Source organism: Lissotriton helveticus, chromosome 12, assembly GCF_964261635.1.
Source record: "Lissotriton helveticus chromosome 12, aLisHel1.1, whole genome shotgun sequence".
NCBI lineage: Eukaryota > Metazoa > Chordata > Amphibia > Caudata > Salamandridae > Lissotriton > Lissotriton helveticus.
In genome coordinates this window covers 447,613,311-447,632,186 of record NC_136073.1, presented here as the reverse complement: position 1 = coordinate 447,632,186, position 18,876 = coordinate 447,613,311, and the positions used below count along the sequence as shown (strand labels likewise).

Below are 18,876 nucleotides of genomic sequence, written 5' to 3'. Positions count from 1 at the left end.
CGGTCCTTGTATGCATTTTTCTTGGTGGCGCGGATCAGTTGGTGGTGTTCCCGGGTGGCGAGCTTGAGGGTGGTCATGTTGTCCAAAGTTGGTTCCCTTCTCTATACTTTCTCGAGGGCTCGGCAGTTCTTCTTGGAGCTCTTGAGTTCGTCGGTGAACCATGGGGCTTTTCTGCTGCCGGGTCTGCTGGGCGGGGTCCTCAGAGGGGCGAGTTCGTCCGCGCAGTTGCTGATCCACTTCGTGAGGTTGTCGGCGGCCTGGCTTGGGTTCGCTGAGCCGGCCGGAGGGTGCTGGCTCAGGGAGGCGGTGAGCTGGTCAGCTGTGATCTTGTTCCAGCTTCTTCGGGCAACCTGTTGCTGGTGGTGGTGGGTCGTCGTTCTTTTGAAGGTGAAGTGGACGCAGCTGTGGTCCGTCCAGTGGAGTCCTGTTGCGTGGGTGAAGGCGATGTCTTTGCTGGATGAGAAGACGGCGTCGAGTGTGTGTCCGGCGAGGTGGGTGGGGGTGGCCACCAGCTGCTTGAGTCCGAGGTTGGCGAGGTTGTCAAGCAGGGTGGTGGTGTTACGGTCGCTGTTGTTCTCCAGGTGGAAGTTGATGTCTCCCAGGAGGATGTAGTCGGCGGAGGGGAGGGCATGCGGGCTGATGAAGTCGGCGATGTCCTCGCTGAATCGTGTGCGTGGTCCCGGGGGTCGGTAGATGAGAGTGCCTCTGAGGGTGGTCTTCGGGTCGGTGTGGATCTGGAAGTGCAGGTGTTCGGCGGTGGTTAGGGTGTCGTCGGTGTTGGTCGTGACGCGGATGGTGTCCCTGTGGATGATGGCGATGCCTCCTCCCATCTGGTTGGCGGTGCGGTCCCTCCGGGTGATCTTGTAGCCCTCTGGGACGGCGATGGCGATGTCGGGTGCTGAGGAGGCGTTCATCCAGGTCTCCGTGAGGAAGGCGATGTCCGGGGCGGTGGTGTCGAGGAGGTTCCAGAGTTCGACGGCGTGTCTGTGGACGGAGCGGGTGTTGAGCAGGATGCACGTGAGGTGGTTGCTGTTGGTGTTCGGCTTGGCGGGTGCTGGTGCAGGGTGGGTCCGGATGCAGGTGAATTTGCAGGCGCGGCAGCTGAAGGGTCCGTGGGTGTGCTTCGGGGTGGCTCGGTGGCATCCCGGGATGGCGCCGGTGTTGAGTGCGATGAGTTCGGCGGCGTTGTAGGTTCGTCGGGTCGGCTTCCGTCGGTGGGGGCCAGGGGTCCTGGCCCTGGGCGCGGTCCAGTCGCGGACGGGCGCAGACGGGCTTACCTTTGGCGCGCCTTCGGCGCACAATAGGCGCACAATCGGCGCGCCCGCTGCGCGTGACCGCTGCGCGTTCGCACGGTCGCCATATATGGCGAAGTGCGCGGGCGGGCGGAGCAGCTGGGAGGCGGGAGTGGGGAGGGTACAGAAGGAAGAAAGGGGCGGGGTTAGCGGCGGTGGCGGGAAGCGGGGAGGGGGGACGAAGCGCAGCAGGACAACAGGCAAAACAGGAAGGAAATTACAAGAACTAAGATAAAAAACAGGCAATCTAGAAAGACAAAACAATACCAAAAACAGCAAAAACAACAGGGGCAAGTCAGGCGATCACGGACCACGCTGCTCGGCGGCAGGGGGCGTGGTCACGCGGCGGCAGCGAGACAGACCGGCAAGGGGGCACCCGCAGCAGCTGGTGGCCGTGCGGCGCGGGGGTGTCCTAGAACTAGGTCACACTCACCTGCGTCGCACGGTCGCCATATATGGCCAAGTGCGCGGGGGGGCGGAGCAGCTGGGAGGCGGGAGCGGGGAGGGTACAGAAGGAAGAAAGGGGCGGGGTTAGCGGCGGTGGCGGGAAGCGGGGAGGGGGGACGAAGGGCAGCAGGACAACAGGCAAAACAGGAAGGAAATTACAAGAACTAAGATAAAAAACAGGCAATCTAGAAAGACAAAACAATACCAAAAACAGCAAAAACAACAGGGGCAAGTCAGGCGATCACGGACCACGCTGCTCGGCGGCAGGGGGCGTGGTCACGCGGCGGCAGCGAGACAGACCGGCAAGGGGGCACACGCAGCAGCTGGTGGCCATGTGGCGCGGGGGTGTCCTAGAACTAGGTCACACTCACCTGCGTCGCACGGTCGCCATATATGGCCAAGTGCGCGGGAGGGCGGAGCAGCTGGGTGGCGGGAGCGGGGAGGGTACAGAAGGAAGAAAGGGGCGGGGTTAGCGGCGGTGGCGGGAAGCGGGGACGAAGGGCAGCAGGACAACAGGCAAAACAGGAAGGAAATTACAAGAACTAAGATAAAAAACAGGCAATCTAGAAAGACAAAACAATACCAAAAACAGCAAAAACAACAGGGGCAAGTCAGGCGATCACGGACCATGCTGCTCGGCGGCAGGGGGCGTGGTCACGCGGCGGCAGCGAGACAGACCGGCAAGGGGGCACACGCAGCAGCTGGTGGCCGTGCGGCACGGGGGTGTCCTAGAACTAGTACACATTAAAGTAGTTCTAGTGCAGTGTTTGAGACTGGGTTGGTCTTCTCTGGGCTGTTACGTACTTTGCTAAGGACCATATGGGCCAAGCCCCCTGCCACAAATTGTATCTGTTTTCTTATAAATTGGCCTGGTTTGACCACACATACCATGTTCCCAACCAGCTTAAGTTCATAGCACCTTTATTACTGTATCCACTACTTCCAGCTCACTGTCACACTGAGTAAGTTTCCATCCCTGACTGTTCTGAGACCTTTTCCATCCATTTCTGAGTTTCCTTTCCCGCTGTTCCACAATGTTATTGATTTGCAAATCACAACTTTCTAGTTATCCTGCTTTGTGTCCTTCAAAACTCTGTACTCTAGCTCCTTGTTTTAGGCTGTCATTTCTTATGGAGAACTGTTGATCTTTTATTGGGTTCCTGTTCTTGAGATGCACCGAATTCATTAGATAAACTACCACCACACATTGTAGAGATGTGGTAAATCAAGCTCATCTCCAGGGCTGCAAAGACAGAATCCAGAGTCAGCCGTACATTCAGAGAATGGTAAACTTTCTCCCACTAACAGAGGCTCTCAGCATTGCCCACATGTGGTAAAATACTTTCTAGCAGATCTGATTTTCCTGTCAGCCCCTTCCATCTAGAAATTGTGCCTCAACAGGTAATGCTCCATGAAAATCAGCACATTATATTTTCTACCTCCACCCGTAAACTTTTAGGAATTCAAATGTGATACCTCTTAGGTAGAGGCTTTAGGTTTGCTGCCAGTATGAGCTGGGAGTAGAGTGTTACACATTGCATAACATTGGCTGCTAGCAAGCACTGTCTCCCTTGTGGAACCTCCTATAGTAGGTCCCAGAAGGTTGGTCTGACATGTAGGTAAGGTATGGTGCTACATTTAAAGGGTTGTGTGGTGGTGCAAATAACTTTAAACCTACTTAGCAAACCTGGAAGTTCTGTGCCTTCCTAAGTTGATGAATCCGTCCCACCGTTTTATAATTAGAGCCTTTCAGAACAAAGTCATCATTATCTGCATTGATATTCAGCCAATAAAGAGAGGTTTGGTGAAGTCTCAAAAGTTTATTTTCCTCTATAAGAGATTAGTCAATATTTGTATTCTGCTTTTATTCTGGTTAGTCAAATAATTCAGTTACACAAATAAGATTGATTGGAACAAGCATATACATTTACAGCGTGTCCCATGTATAATATAGTTCCTATTCAAAGCTAAAGGACCTACTCTATCCTAAAGAGAATCCATAAAAAGTACCTCCTTGAAAAGAGCAAGTAGGTTCTGGAGCAAATTCAGATAACTCAGAAAAGGGTGGAACTTTCCATAAAGTAAAGTTTTGGAGACTCAACTGCGTTCTCCGAACAGTTGCAATAGCAACCGTCTAAACTGGAAACAGAGAAGAAACCACAGCAGTAGCAAGCATCAGCATAAAGACAGAAAGTCTCCTCACTTTGCGTAAGAGTTAATCAAGAAAATCACCATTAGCAATAGCTTATGGAAATGGAGTCAGCACAATAAAGTGCTAAGGGGCATGGGTGGATAGGAGTGCATGGAATGCCTTGCCTGTCTAGCTATGAACATATATTATATAGAAAGCCACTAAACATGTTGCAAAAACAGGTGAATATGTCATCATCATCATCGAATGAGGGAAGATCATCCAATGGTCTGTTGACTTCATCCATGCTTCCACATTAAACGTCGAATGTCATCATGACATCATTCAGAGGTGGTTACAACGTATTACAAAAAGTTACCTTTCTATAGGTTCTCATGAGAACCTTTTGAAAGCAAACTCTATTAGCTCTTTAGAATCCCATAGTGTCTAAATGAGCTGCTCTATGGAACAAAACATTTAAATTCGGCTATGTCCTGGTTTCTTTTCATTAATACGCATGTTCATTATGAATATGTGGCAAGGAAAACAATCTAAATAGAGTGAAGTTATATGGTGTTAGGAAAGGAAATACATTTTGCAGGAAACGGCGCATTTCACAAAAAGGTCAGGCTCTATAGTTCAGTTATAACGTTACATTGCTATTTATGAAACACATTTATTTTCTTAAAGGGATAGAGAAGTATAAAAGAATAGTGCAGCCTAGCAGTTGGAAAACAACAGAAATTAGAGCTTTCTGCAGAATTCATGCAGCATTATTCACTTTTGCACGTTTAATGAAAGCACATTTTCTAACTTCGACTTTACTATGCATGTCTATGTTGGTGTTTAAGCACATTTTCTTACTATTATGTGGTAAATGTTTCATAAAGTTTCAACTTCCTCAGAGGTGGTGTGCGATAGGATGTGGAAGTGTATTCCTAAATGTGTTATGATCTAGTAGTATGTGGTAATAGGTTTTTGTCAGTTTGTTGTGAACGTGTCTAGGACCCTATTTAAATATTCCCGATTCATGCCCTTATGTGGTTATAACAAATCATATCCTTATAAAGGCATAAGAATCATATCCATATTTAGTCATAGCCAATGCAGTCCAAATACGGCAAGGCTACTCCCATAGACTCCTAGAAAGTACAACGTGTTCTTTAAACAAACCAAGCCTCCAGCAGCCTGGGAATTCCCCCAGCTTCTGTTTTGATTTGTCCAAGAACTCCTGGAGTCCTGAAAGAACTGCAAGTTCTTAGTGACGTCTTATGTCCAACCTTACGTCAAACTCGGCACCTTCCAGGTATAAATATACCAGCAGCTGCCCTAACAAACACACGGTGGATTGGAGCAGATCGGCTATCTACTTACCCGAAGCCCAGCTGTAACGAGAGCCAAAGGAAGCCGACCCTCCCATTGACGCAGGTAGAGAGACGCTGTCTTTTCTCCTGCCGAGAAATCTAGCTCCAGTGTTTCCAGTCACCCTTGCGGGTTACTGGGAGATCGAGTCCTGAGAAAGATATACAAGACCTCCTTCATTCTATAACCAAGGTACGGAGCTGATTAGATCCTTAGAGAATTCTTGATTCAGATTCTTGGCAAAAACGATCTAAACAAACTGCAACTTGCTTACTCCTTCCCACGTACTAGGCTTAGGTTAGGTACACCGGGGTAGGCGTATTTTAGAAACACCAGTTGAGTACCTTTAGTCAACTTTTATCATTGTATGTATTTTATCCGTTTTAAGTATCTTATGGCTTAGAAACCATATAGATGCTTTTACAGTATTATTTCATAATACTCCTTTTACTGTACGCACTTTACTTTATGACAAGTATTGCAATTGTGGCAATTCACTTCTCTTGCATGAGAAAGAAGACTGCTCAATAAATAACCACTTTTATTGAAAACGCCCGTCTCTCTATTTCTCTGCACTCCAGGTGAAACTAAGCATGCATGATTGACTGAGTGAAATAGCTGTCTATTATTTCCGCGACTCTGGAGATATACTCCTTATTCTGGAGGGAGCAAAGTTGTCATGTTTATGCGGTTGTCAGAAACTAATCCCTCCTTGTCTATTCAGGAAAGTTAACACCTTCCTGTTTACTCGAGAAAGTTTCTAGTGACCTCTGAGCTAGCTGGCATTCATAATTAAGTCTAACATATTCAATGGAGACCTAGGTGACCACAGTCCTACGTCTAAACTATTGTTTATGTTATTCCAATGCGCGGAGTCTATTGGGAATATAGGAACTACACTACATGTTGTGTGTTGATATGTTGTGTCTTGAATTTGGTGGTGAGGTGAGTTATTTTGCATAGTGCAGTTTTGTTTAGTATGGAAAAGAATCGGGAGATCTCATTTAGTGTTCTATAGTATTTTGAATGCTGTCAGTTGTGTTCTGAATCTATTGAGCGATGATGAAATGGGTGCTTTTTGTTGTGATTGTGCCAAGGGTTGGAACATTATAAGGCTGTGTATTATGGTGAGCTTTAATGTGGCATGGTGGTGCATGATGTTGAATAGGGTGGTACCAAGTAGGGTGATGTAGTGATTAGCATAGGTGGGAAAGACAGCAAATTAAGCCAGAGTCTACCCAACGGTCTAAGGTTATCTCTACGATCATAAACATGGGCAAAGCCATCAAAATATTGTACATCAATACCAAAAATACTTCAAACTTATCAAGAGCATTTCTTTAACATTGGGGAGGATTTAAATTTGTAACAATAGATTTCATCACTGCCTTATTGACATTCATAGAAACATTAATAAACGACCATCTTCGTCTGTCCAGATCATGATAACACCATTCATAAACAATCAGGCACATCAGTTGTCTTATGACCATTATACATGACCTATATTGTTATGGTAGATGGACCAACCTAATAGCTAATGAACGCATTTAACAAATGTTTTTGATCAACACACTTCTCAAGCTTATTTATGTGAAGCTGTACCTCCTGTTCCTTGATCATCCCAGGTAAGTAATTACTTGGAGCCTCACACTTTGGTAAAGCAGGGAAGTTGAGATTGGCCCCAGGTTCCTTCGATGCACATTGGACTTTTCAGCCACTGACTGGCATCTCCTTCTCACTCCCTTTTAACAATAATGGACAATGTTTGCCTTTAATTCTTAGAGGAGTAAAAAATAGTAAATACACAGAATACCGGGTTAAGTCCAGCTGACACAAGAGGTTTTTTGAAACTTACTGAGTAAGGAGAGGACAAAGCGAGGATGTGGGAACCAGAGCTCCCAACTTTACAGCTGGGGAACCAGTTTTAAGTGTTGGCATTGTCTCGACCACCTGTGATTCTAGGCAAATCACTTAATATTCCCATGTCTTTGGATCGAGTTTGCTCTATATAAAAACGTCAAGAATAAAATACATGAATAATGCTCTTTTTTATGTTGTTATCAGTGGCTTCAATTGACTTAACAAAAAGACTGATTGCTGGAGCAGCCAAAGCCCATCAACACCCCAGTAAAGCAATTACACTTACTATCAAAACCAAGGAGTCCAGGACATGCTATAGTGTTACATCCCTTCATGGAGACAAAAGAGAATTTCAAAAGCTGTGCAGTACAAAGCAATTCACACACCGTTGTGTGTCTTTTGTCTTTTTCTTATCTTTGTTTACAGCCATACCAATAGTTCAGATGTGTTGGTGCCCAGGACCCTGAATTACTGAGAGTACACACGGAAAAGAGCGTAATGCTAGTGATTTTTCACACGTTCCTTTCCACGGAGAAGAACGTAATGCTAATTATTTTTTACCCTTTTCTTTGACACAACAAACTGTTTAACAAGCATTATCAAGCCAATAGATCTCTTTCTGACCTATTGGCTTTTACAATTATTTTGCAGATACTATGCAGCACCGGCAAAAACAAAATGTTTTTGAGCGACAAGAAAAAACCCAATTAACTGTGTTGCAGTGCAAGCATAGTAAAAGTTTATTATACACTTACTCTTCTTACTACTCTAACTGTACTAGCCCCTTTATGATTAGACAATCTGCAGCATATCCATTAACCACAAAAGGAATGATCCTCTAGTGAATCTTGCTTCGTGGATAGGAGGGGTGGAAATTAGGGTGGTCAAAACACCATGTTAGCTTTTCAATGAGAACCCTTAATTGACAGCTAACTCTCATATTTGAGATTAGATTTAAGCACACCAATCTCAAAGCCGTGCTGTAGAAATAAAGAAAAGCAACAGGAAAACCCAACCTCCTGAAGAAGTTAAGTTAGACTAGAATTATCCAGACCAAAAGCTCTGCAACAGCAACACAGAGCACACAAAGTAATACCTATGTTCTATCAGAGCTTGCCGATTCCATATGCAACACATTTATGGCATTAGTAAAATAGCACAGTTTAAATGGAAGAACCAACAATACTCAATAATAGACTCCAATATTAGATTAGTTTGGTTATTGTATTAAAGATTAAAAAATCATAGCAAAAAGCTATCTTTTTAGAATTTCAGTTAAGCATATCACAGCTTGTGTGAAAGCGCTAAACATTTATGCAAGGCTTTATCAGATAGTTATTATAAACAAAATTCAATTCGCAGAATAACGGAGTCTAATTACCATTAAAGACAGAAGGATAGTTTGTTTGTCTAACAGCTCAAAGCTTATGAAGAAGGGGAAAAAGGTTCAAATTTAAAGTCCATTAAGGGCAAGTCCATTAGCATAGAACATAAGAAATAAAGAAAAATGGAAATGAAATGGGTCCGCAAAAGGGCTTCACTCCATCTGCTACCAATTGTAGCATCAGCAAAGCAATCCGAAAGTAAGATAATAGTTCATCAAAATAGATCAACATAGCCTTTACTTTGGGTTTCTTCTTTTATAAAGTCTTTTACAGGGTCCTAGTGATGTAGCACACACCACCAACGATAGACTGTCATATGTTCAGGTTAACATATCGTCACCTAGGACACTCGCAACAGTAAGCTGCTTTCCCATGCTTGTAATCAGAAACGAATGAATTGGGAGTCCAGAAATGCATAACATCAGTGAAAAGGATAGCTAACGTAACCATCTATAGTCACAGCTAAAAACCTGTTTCCACAGGAATAATTCACCTGAACACTGAAGAAACATTTAGAAATGTCAAAAGTTAGACAGGTACTGAACAAATAAAGCAACATTTCACTTGTTGGAAAAGGCCCATTGTATTAGGTCAGGGGAAATGTCAGAATTAGAAAAAAAGTATATTAAAAAAAGTCTTTATAACTGCATTACACACTATACATAAAATAAACTCTAAATAAAATATCAAATATAATGTACGAAAATCAATTCAAAATAGGAATATGTAGAACTTTCACCATTAAATGGAAATAGCTAACGTTAGAAATATTCTACTACCACAACTTTTCTCAATATTCAGATAAGCATATTATTTTCTAAATTAACACTACAAAATGTATTTTCCACTTTTCATAAAGTAAAGCATCTGTAGAAGCATTATGCGAAATTCAAGAAAGTATCTAATTCCTACACATTTTTGCACCGACTTTCCTTAATGGTGCATTAAAACAGAAGACATCAGAAATGCTAGGCCACTTTACTAAGACTACAATTTCATCATTTAATGTTAATAAGCAACATATTCATAAGAAATTCAATAGTGCAACTCATTTATATGTATTATGCATATTTTCTTCATCTTACATTTTAAAGCACACTTTTACGGCGATTCTACTGCTGTTGTCTCAATTTCATGTGTCACCGTGTCTAACATGTGCAAAGTGCACTTCTCAGCTTTTCGTGTCTTTAATCAGTAAATGAGTCAGGTATTATGATTTTTAAAATAGTGCGTTATTAATGGTTAATGCATGAGCACATCCGACTCATGGCCTCATGAGACCACGTCATTGAGTAGGCACGCACATGTGTGATGACCGATGGTGTGCATGAACTTTGTCATGTGCATAGGCCTACTAAATGATATGGGCACTATTTAATATACTTTTTTATTGGCTTATTCAAGATGGCAGACAACACTTGGAGCAGATTAAAATGCTTAAAGTTATTTTCACATACCTAAAAGTGCATGCAAGAAAGGGCAGTGGACTGGCAGCAAATGGGAGCTGTGGGGGCTCCATAAGCAGTAAGATTACATTTTTGAGGACTGTGGGGAGCATTTAAATATCATGTAGGGAAAGGTGGCCAGTGGGGCAAACAACTGGGTGTGTGGAGCTAAGGATTTGGGGGGAGTAATAAAAATAAAAGATCTATTGGGATGAGAAGGGAGCAACATGAAGTTTATGGGCTGTGTGGAGGGTATCTAGCAGAGAGAGAGATCAAATGGAGGGAGCAACAAGCAGTGCGGACAGGCAGGTAATTGCTTGGGTGTATGCAGCACATTATGGAGTAAACGGCAAAACTTGTGCACCATCATGGAGTGCCTATAAAAAAAAGAAAAAAGACCAGTGGAACGATACGACCCAGCCAATCAAAAGGATGGTAAAGAGGTTACGCGCCGGGGCAGGGACAAACACAATACCAGGAAGAAAGGCCATCTAATAGGAATAAGAAGTGAGCAAATAAGAGTGACAATGAAGAAAATAATGGCAGTGGACATGGTCTATGCCCACTCCAAGATTTTGCTGTGGTCCGCAAGAAGCTTTTGCAGACAGACAGCTTAAAGCTGTCTGATATGTGAGGCCTAAAAATTACGAGCATAACACCCCTCTCTTAGCACTCCATGCCTTCTTCACTATCAGCTCAACACCTCTGGGTCTGAAATGTAAAAAGATTGTGGACCAGTTTCCTCACTTTCCACTTTCTTCCATCTCTCTCTCCTCGCTTCTCATCATCCTCCATGTCTATCTCTCCTCATTCTCCTCTAACTCTTCTCCATAATTCCTATAGCTCTTCCTCGCCCGCTTTTACTGTCCCCTCTCTCAGTCTTTGCTTTATTCTCCTCTTCCATCAGTGTTCCCCTCCCTCACACTGCTTTTCTCTCTTTTATTCTCCACCAGCCACAGTTCCTGTTGATTCCTGTTCAAAGTTTGTGCTTCTACCTCTTATAGTGTTAAAGGCTGTTTGTTACTGTGAGTGCCCCTGACCAGAGAGGATTTTGAGAACCATAGAAGAATGAGACTTACAATTTTAGAAAGTCAGCAAATAGAAATGTAGAATGAAGTCTGAAAGTGCGGGTTAGTCCAATTGCTACAAGTGTTTTGAAGTGCTCCAGACACTGTCAGCCAGTGGTGCCACACTGCCTGAATCTCCCCGTAAATCTGCCTATCAGGCACCAAGAGAAATCAGCGTCCCAGAAAATTACAAACTATGTCAATTTTACAGCTGTTTTTCCAACTCAGCACTGTAAGAAACCCTTCAAAGTCACTCATTGCTTATTTCTTCCTCTAACTAACTTGAGCCCAAGGCCAAGCTCACAACTGTTGCTCTGGCCTTGGTTGTGAGTTTTAGATTTGAAACGCATCTGTGAATTGAGGAGAGGTATCAGAGCTCACTTAGTGCAACACTAGATTCTGCAGGTATGTTATTTAGAAGGACGTTGAACCCTTATCCACAAGAGTGTCAAGCTTCATTATAGGGATTCTGCTTAACATCCCAGACCTGGTTGTTTTCTGAGATGGGCTCCTGATCATAGTGCACTCTTATCGTGTTGTGAATCAATGCAATATGCAAAACAGCCATAACTTCAAGCTGGTTAATTCCAACCACCAAATAAAATCCAAACAAAGCTTGAACAAACTTTGATAAAAACCATTTCCTTTGGCACATGGATGTCAAGTCATGCACCTCTGTCATGTAACAGCAATAGTTAGACTCAAATTAAGTATCTAACCTGCTCCTTTCTCCACCTGTAGGAAAGAAAAGCAAAGGATGAGTTTGTGGCAGTTTGGTGGAGTAGGGCATAATAATAAGATAGCACATATGCAGACAGCAATTCCTAATGCTTTAATTGCTGCTTATTCATAATTATATGTAAATCCCATTTTGTAAATGGTATTCTTGCTGCATTAATGAACACAAATAATTGATCCAATGATTTTCCATACACTATTCCATCAGATGAAGTCTGAAAAATGTCTCTTTAATTTCTTGTTCCCTCCCTCATCACTCCTCTTTCTCTGTGTACACTTCTTTGACTAGACAATGACCTCCGATTCTGCGGAGTACCAGAAATGGGAGAAGGTGGGTGACAGAAGGTCGAGAAGGAGAAAGTATGGTGGAAGAAGTGAAGTAGAAGGAAAAGGGTGGTTGAAATAGAGTTGAGGTAGATAAATATGTGAAGTAGGTTGAGATGTAATATAAACAGAGAAAGCTGAGGTAGGCAGAAATATGAGGAGGAAGAAGGAGGCAGGAAAAGAAAGGCATAGTTATAGGTAAGATTTTAGAGTAAAGTTCATAGAGTTAGGACTGGGTAGAAGGGCATGTAGAATGAGGGTGAGTGGTGAGATGCACAGAGGAATGGGATAAAGAAAAGCAAGGCAGAAAGAGTTGGAGAGTGGGAGATGTAGACAGATGAGAGAGAAATACAAGTTACAGAGTGTAAGGTGTGGTAGCACGCAACAAAATATTTATTAAGGTGTATAAGATGGGTAACTAATAGAGAATGGTATTGCAGCCATGTAGAGATAGATTATGTGAAGAGAGAATAGAAGTGAAATAGTGAGACATAGGTGTGGTAGATAAGGAGAGATTACATTGATTCAGGGGTTAAGAGATAATTAGGCTGAAAGGGTGGAATAGAGAAAGGTGACAGAGTGGTGTAAAGAAAGTGTTGGATGGACAGGTGAGGCAGAGTGATACTAAACTGGAGATGCGTCAACACAGATGAGAGAAAGAAGAGGTAATAAAGGAAAGAAAATAAGTAGTGAGAAAGTGAGGCACTGGGGGAAAGTAAAACACTGGGATTGGTTAGGTACAGGGCACAGGTCTAGACAGCGGGATGTGGAGAGGAAAGGCAGTGAACACATTTTGAGGTAACTGAAGAGGTTACATTGAGACCAGTTACAGAGAGAGGTGGGGTAGAAAGAAAAAAGTATTAACTTAGATGTAAGGTAGAGAGAGAGGTGAGGTAGAGAGATTTAAGGAAGAGTAACAAGTTAAACACATTTGAGGTATAGAGAGATGTTGAAAGAAGCAAATATGTGAGGTAAAGTAACAGATACATTTGAGAGACAGCTGAAGTAGATAGAAAAGAGATACAGGAAGGTGAGATGGAAGCAGAACAGTGAAGTTCAGGGAGAGGACTAATGAAAATAGAGGTGGAGAGTGATTAGTAGAAAGGGGTAAGGTCGAGAGAGGTTTTATTGAGAGGTGTATTGTGATAGGTGAGGTAGAAAGATGTACAATATAACAGAGTAAATAGATTTGGTAGTAACATCGAGATGTAGAGATAAGTATAGAGCGGTAACGAGAGATAGGAGGTACAAGGAGTGAGGTGGAGTAAAAGGAGAGAAATTTAACAAAAAGAGGTGAGGCCAAGAATGAGGTAGATGGTTGTAAAAAGAGGTGACAGAGGTTATTTGAGCAATTGGTAGATAGATAAGTTAGTTAGAGAGAAGGGTAGGGGTTAGTGATTGTTGGGATATAGAGTAATGAATCAAAATAAGAGGTGCAGAGAGGGGAAGAATAGGAATATTAGGTAGAAAGCATGGACAGAGGTAAAAAGAAAGACAAAGTAAATAGAAGAAGGTGAGCTAAAAAGTAAATTGGAGGAAGTAGAGAGAGATAAGACATGGAGGGAGTAGAGAACGATAAAGAGGGAAGGAAGGGAGGGCGATGTAATGGAATGAGGTATATGTGATACAGACAAATAAGTAGATAGAAAGGTGAAGAGTTTTGAGGAAGTTATGTGCAGAATCACAGGTAGAGGCAGGCAAGGGCAGGCAGCGAGACTGATTTGGAGAAATAGAGTTGAGACATGGATAAGTAAGCAAAAGAAAACAGTTAATCATGGAATAAATATGAAGGTGAAATGATGAGGAAGATAAATGTAAGGAAGGGAAAGATGAGGCACAAGGAAGAAGGTTAGCTAGAGAGAGGAAGAGGTGAGGTAGAGGAAGTTGAAGTGTAGAGAAGTCGATAAACACACCTTTATTTTACGGGCTTTTGACTATTCTGTTCCCTTTACTGTTGGCCCTTAAACGGTGAGGGCCAATGTCAATTGTTCACTGTGCAGTTGCCCTAAAATGTCTGTGAACTGTCTGGAAGAACCAAATGTTATTCTGTGGATGATGGTACAAGGAGAAATGTTGAGACCGCATTCACCCGCAGCTCAGTGTCTCTGTTTTGGAGCAATGTTATAACGTTGCTGCTATTTGGTGGGCCTGATTGTCCTTAACTCCTTCAACGCTATTGATGGAACCGTTCCGTCACGCCCCTCGGGTGGGCTGTGCTCATGACGGAACGGTTCCATCACGGCCCGCTCGCCGCGCCTGCGCGGCACTGATTTTGCGCCTGCGCGGCGCGTTTCATTAAGCGGGAGGGGCCGTGACGGAACCGTTCCGTCACAAGCACAGCTCACCCGCGAGCCGTGACGGAACGGTTCTGTCACCTGCGCAGGTGAGCCGCGCGCCCTCCCGCGACCGTTAGCGCTGCGGCGGCTATTCAGAAGGCTATGAAGTGGTGCAGAACACAACCTTGGCTCAGGTGCAAGTCCCTGAAGAGACGGAAGCACTGTATTAATACAAGTCTGTCTGGAAGAAAGAGACAGCTATCACAGTAGCACAGCTTACAAGATAGCAGCAATACAGTAGAAACAACTGAAATGCCTTTATACTGGCCCTGCTAGCACCAACTCCACTGCGGGGGGTGGAATTGGGCAATTAAAATGAAAGCAGGCAAAAGGTACCTTAAAGCTCATCTGAAGAGTCCATTTTGACTTCAATGAGCCAAGAGACTGGCTCCAGCCCTGAGCAACTTGCCCAGCTCTAGTGATCAGTCGTATGTTGTGAAACGATATGCATTTGGTGTGGTGGTGTACGGTAGTGTAGCATGTTGTGGTCTGATGATATGATCTGATCTTTGTTAAGAGTGTGACATTATGATGTGATGCTGCAATATGTTGAGAGGTGATATTGTACAGGTAGTAGTGGTACTGTTTTTAGTCGTCATGTTATTTGTGTTATGCTGGTGTGGGGTGTTGTATGGTGTGATTCACTGTGATAGGAAGAGGGGAGTATGCAGTATAAAAAAGTCTGTTGCAATCTGTTTGTAAAGACCATGTAATGCATATGGCAAGTTAATATAATGTGATATGGTGTTATGTGATGTGACAGATGTATGCAGTGTTGAGTGGTGTCCTTTGTTGTTGTATAGTGTAGTATAATGTAATTTGCAACAACAAGGAAGTCTGGTGATGACTAGATGAGTGTGAGGTGAGTTTTGTTAAGTGGTGTGCCAATGAATTATGTGGTGTTCAATTGAGGGACACAGTGTTGTACAAAGTGTTACAGTCTGCTTGGTGGCAGAATACGTTTTGAAATGTGGTGTGTGTATGATGTGGTGTTCTTTGATCCATATAGTTATGAAGTATTTTGGGATGATGTGTCATTGATGAGTTGTGTGAAGGTGCAGTGAGTTGTGTTAACGTGATATGAGATAGTGTGGCATAGAATGAGATGGTATAGCATAGAGTGGCATGGTGTACCATGGTCTTGTGGTTTTGAAATATGTTCTGTTTTTTGGGAATGTGTAATGGGGTGTTTTATAGTGTTGGGGAGTGTGGACTGATTTGTGTGCTGTGTTGTGGTGCAGTTTTGAAGAGTTTTTGGATAGTGCATAATTGTGTGATAGAGATATATAATTTAATCTTGTGTGGTGTGGCGTGGAATGTTGCAGTGCAGTAAAGTGCCTTGTAGATGGTATTTAGTGTAGGTGTAGGGGTGTACCTGTGCAATATAGTGTGGAGTGGTCATGGGACATATGATGTGGCGTGATGTAGTGTGGGTCAATGCTTGAGCTATCATAAGGTGCAGCAGGTGTGTGATTTGGTGTAGTGTGTGTAGCAGAGTTTTGTATGGTTCGAATAGGCAACCCTTTCTGTAATATAGATAGTAGAAGTGCACATGTAGCACCGGTGCTATCCTATAAGAGTGTTCCCACATTTGCATGGGGCATTGCCTGATGCAAATAAGGGAAATGTGTTTCCTCTACGCCTACTCCATTTTATGTACACAAGTGCAGAAGCACAGAGGCTGTCAGTAGGCGCACTTACTATAATAATAATCCACATTTGTAAAGCGCAAAAAATCACCCTTAAGGGTCTCCAGGCGCTGGGGGCCTTCAGGGAAGATTAAGCAAGCTATTGCCCAGAGTCACATGGTGCTGGGCTAATCTGCCGCCGGGGATCGAACCGTGATCCCCAGATCCCCAGATCCCAGCGTCAGTCGCCCTGGCCACGGCGCCACACCTATGTCACAAAGAGGTTGTGCACAATCAAAGCTCCCCCATGGCACCAAGGGGGTGGTGGGTAAGAACACCCCTATGCTGGTGGGTGCAATCACGCACTGCACCCTCTTACAGGGAGATCTCTGTCCCTCTTGGAAGTGCACGTTGGATGTGGCCTGCACTGTGAAAGGTGGAGCAGAATCTCCAAAAAGCCAGTCTGTTGTTCACTATTGTGCTACCCAAAGGGCAGTGCATTATTAGAAATAGGATGCACTGCTTTGTTTTAGCCCAGCACATGTGGGTAAAGGTGGGCCATGTCGCAAACAGGGACAGAGTGCCCGCACTGTAATCCAGCCCAGAGTGTCTAAACTTCAAGGATAACATGCAGCTAAAACCTGCCTCAAGAACAATTTGCTGGCTACCAGTTGAGCAAATAATATTATTAAATACTTATATATTCTATTCATGACTTTCTAAAGAACATATTAAGAAATCTCCTAATCTATGACAATATACACAAAAATATATTTCAAGGATTACTGGTCTCCATGTGCAGCAAAAATCAGGACATCAACAGCAGAGCATTACCATCGTTTTGACACAAATTAATTGATGCAAAATTGTTCACAGTCATTCACAATAGGTTCCTTCTGGATTTTCCAAAGGCTTTAACGTGCCCAACAACAACTTTTCAGAACTTCTAAACACTTCTAAAATACTTCAGCTACTGTAAACATGAGTTTTTCATGACAATGCTTTTAACTGAAGAAAATAATTATTTAATAATTCTATGGATTAATAAAAGTGAGTCAGACTGTATATTGCTATCTGCATAGTGCTGCAAAGAAAGAATGCAGAAGTGCAAGTAGCCTTCAAGTCGAGAAAGGCTGGTATGGTCTAGTTTGCTGAGAAGTGCCTGTACTCTTCCTTTAAAAGGTATGAAGCGTGTGTAATCAAAGCACGACTGTGCTGTTTGGTTAACGTTTTTTGTGTAATAACATGATAGCTCGCTTTAATGTCATACAAAAGGCATCATTGATACGTTGAATTTGAGGAATGAGGCCTGTTCGCCAACTAATTGTTCCCAATTCCCGCCCCTGTTTGCAGACACAGATCAGTGGTGTCCAATTTGCGTCAAGACCGCAGCCTAAAGTGCCATATTATTTAGGATAAACACTCACTATTTAACTCGGCCCCATTAAGAGTTATTCTATGTGGTATTTATGTTATTATAGTGTCCTAAAAATCTGGCTTGGGTCTTGCCTCCTGAACCTATGTCACAGAGTGTGGTCACTTGTGCTTTCCACTGGTTTACGTGGGATTATTGTTAATCTGCTTCTTTTGAAATCATTTATTGTGCTTGCTTTAGGTTAGGCGGCCTTTTCGTGAATTTACCACGGATTTAGTCCTCTTTATTCCTATTCTGTCAATTGTTGTACAATGACTTGCATGAACTGAAATGTTCAGCAAACCCCAAACGTTGCATTTCTAATTTTTCTTTGATTTTCCTGTAAAGGGCAGAGACATCAGCACACGGATTGCATCCCTTCTACCCAAGAAACACCAGCCTGACAGAATTTGGAAAAGTAAGAATAACTTCTTAATGTGTTGAAGCTTCAGTAGGTGGCAGGCAGTATGTAATCATTACAAAGTGAAATAATTAAGAGTGGCAAAGAAAATACAATTTTAGAAAATTAAATATTGAATGTATTCTGCTGAATAAAAATGTAAGGCCAAATTAGCTAAACTTCCAGACATCTGAAAAATGCTTACTGTTGTAATGATTATTACAACGTTACTGAGAGCATCAGTTCATTTTTTGTGTGAATTAATTACATATAGGAGATGGCTTTTTGGCTTTGATTATTTCTATATATTTATTTTTCCAATTTTGGATGTTTTATCAGCTTCCGGCACAGTGGATATTCTAAAGAGGCCTATGGGATAACAAGTTTTAGTGTTTCACCATGTACATGGCCATTGGGTCAAATGCTAATTTTTTGTTTCAGAAAGTGTTTTGGATTGCTTCTGGTCACTTCCTTTAAATTTAATGTTGAGGGGCAGATGCCACTTAATTTTTAAACAACAGTTTTTCGGCAGAGTTTTTATTAGAGTGATTTTCGTTCACTATAAATACTTAATGCTACTGCAGAATAAATGACAGCAATGTAGCTGCATTTCTTCCTTATAATGTGTCATGCTTTTTTTTCAAAGTTTTATCATTTTTGTTTGGTTAATTTTTTACATTTCAGGATTCAAATTTCCGGATTATATGTGGGTATGTATATATCATGTTTTAAGTATCTGTTTTCAATACAGACATATAGACACATATATGGGTTACAACATTTGAGAAATTGGCTTTTATTTACTTTTTCGGTAAAATTATGTGAAGTGCAAATCCACCAATGAGCTCTATTTGGGATGCATTTTGTCTTAGACAAATTGTGCAAAAAACACCATTGACAGTCGAGTTCAGGTTGTTTGCACTGTTCCTGTGTTCGAATTTAGCATCAGATCTCTAGCGATTATCTTGTAACTACTATGAAAAGATTGGCAGTGTCAATATTATGAGATATGCAGATTTTAACGCGCATTCCAGCTACTGATTT

The 18,876-nt window shown here is 42.8% G+C and overlaps 1 protein-coding gene across 3 annotated transcripts in view; it reads left to right on the top strand.

Moving 5' to 3' along the window:
* Positions 1-18,876, top strand: part of LOC144797807 (dipeptidase 2-like) — a 516,642-nt gene that overhangs the window by 422,043 nt on the left and 75,723 nt on the right. For all 3 annotated transcript variants that reach the window (XM_078668595.1, XM_078668596.1, XM_078668597.1), the window contains exon 6: positions 17,781-17,850. In XM_078668595.1, the coding sequence (XP_078524721.1) occupies positions 17,781-17,850 (70 nt within the window). The remainder of the gene's footprint in view (positions 1-17,780; positions 17,851-18,876) is intronic.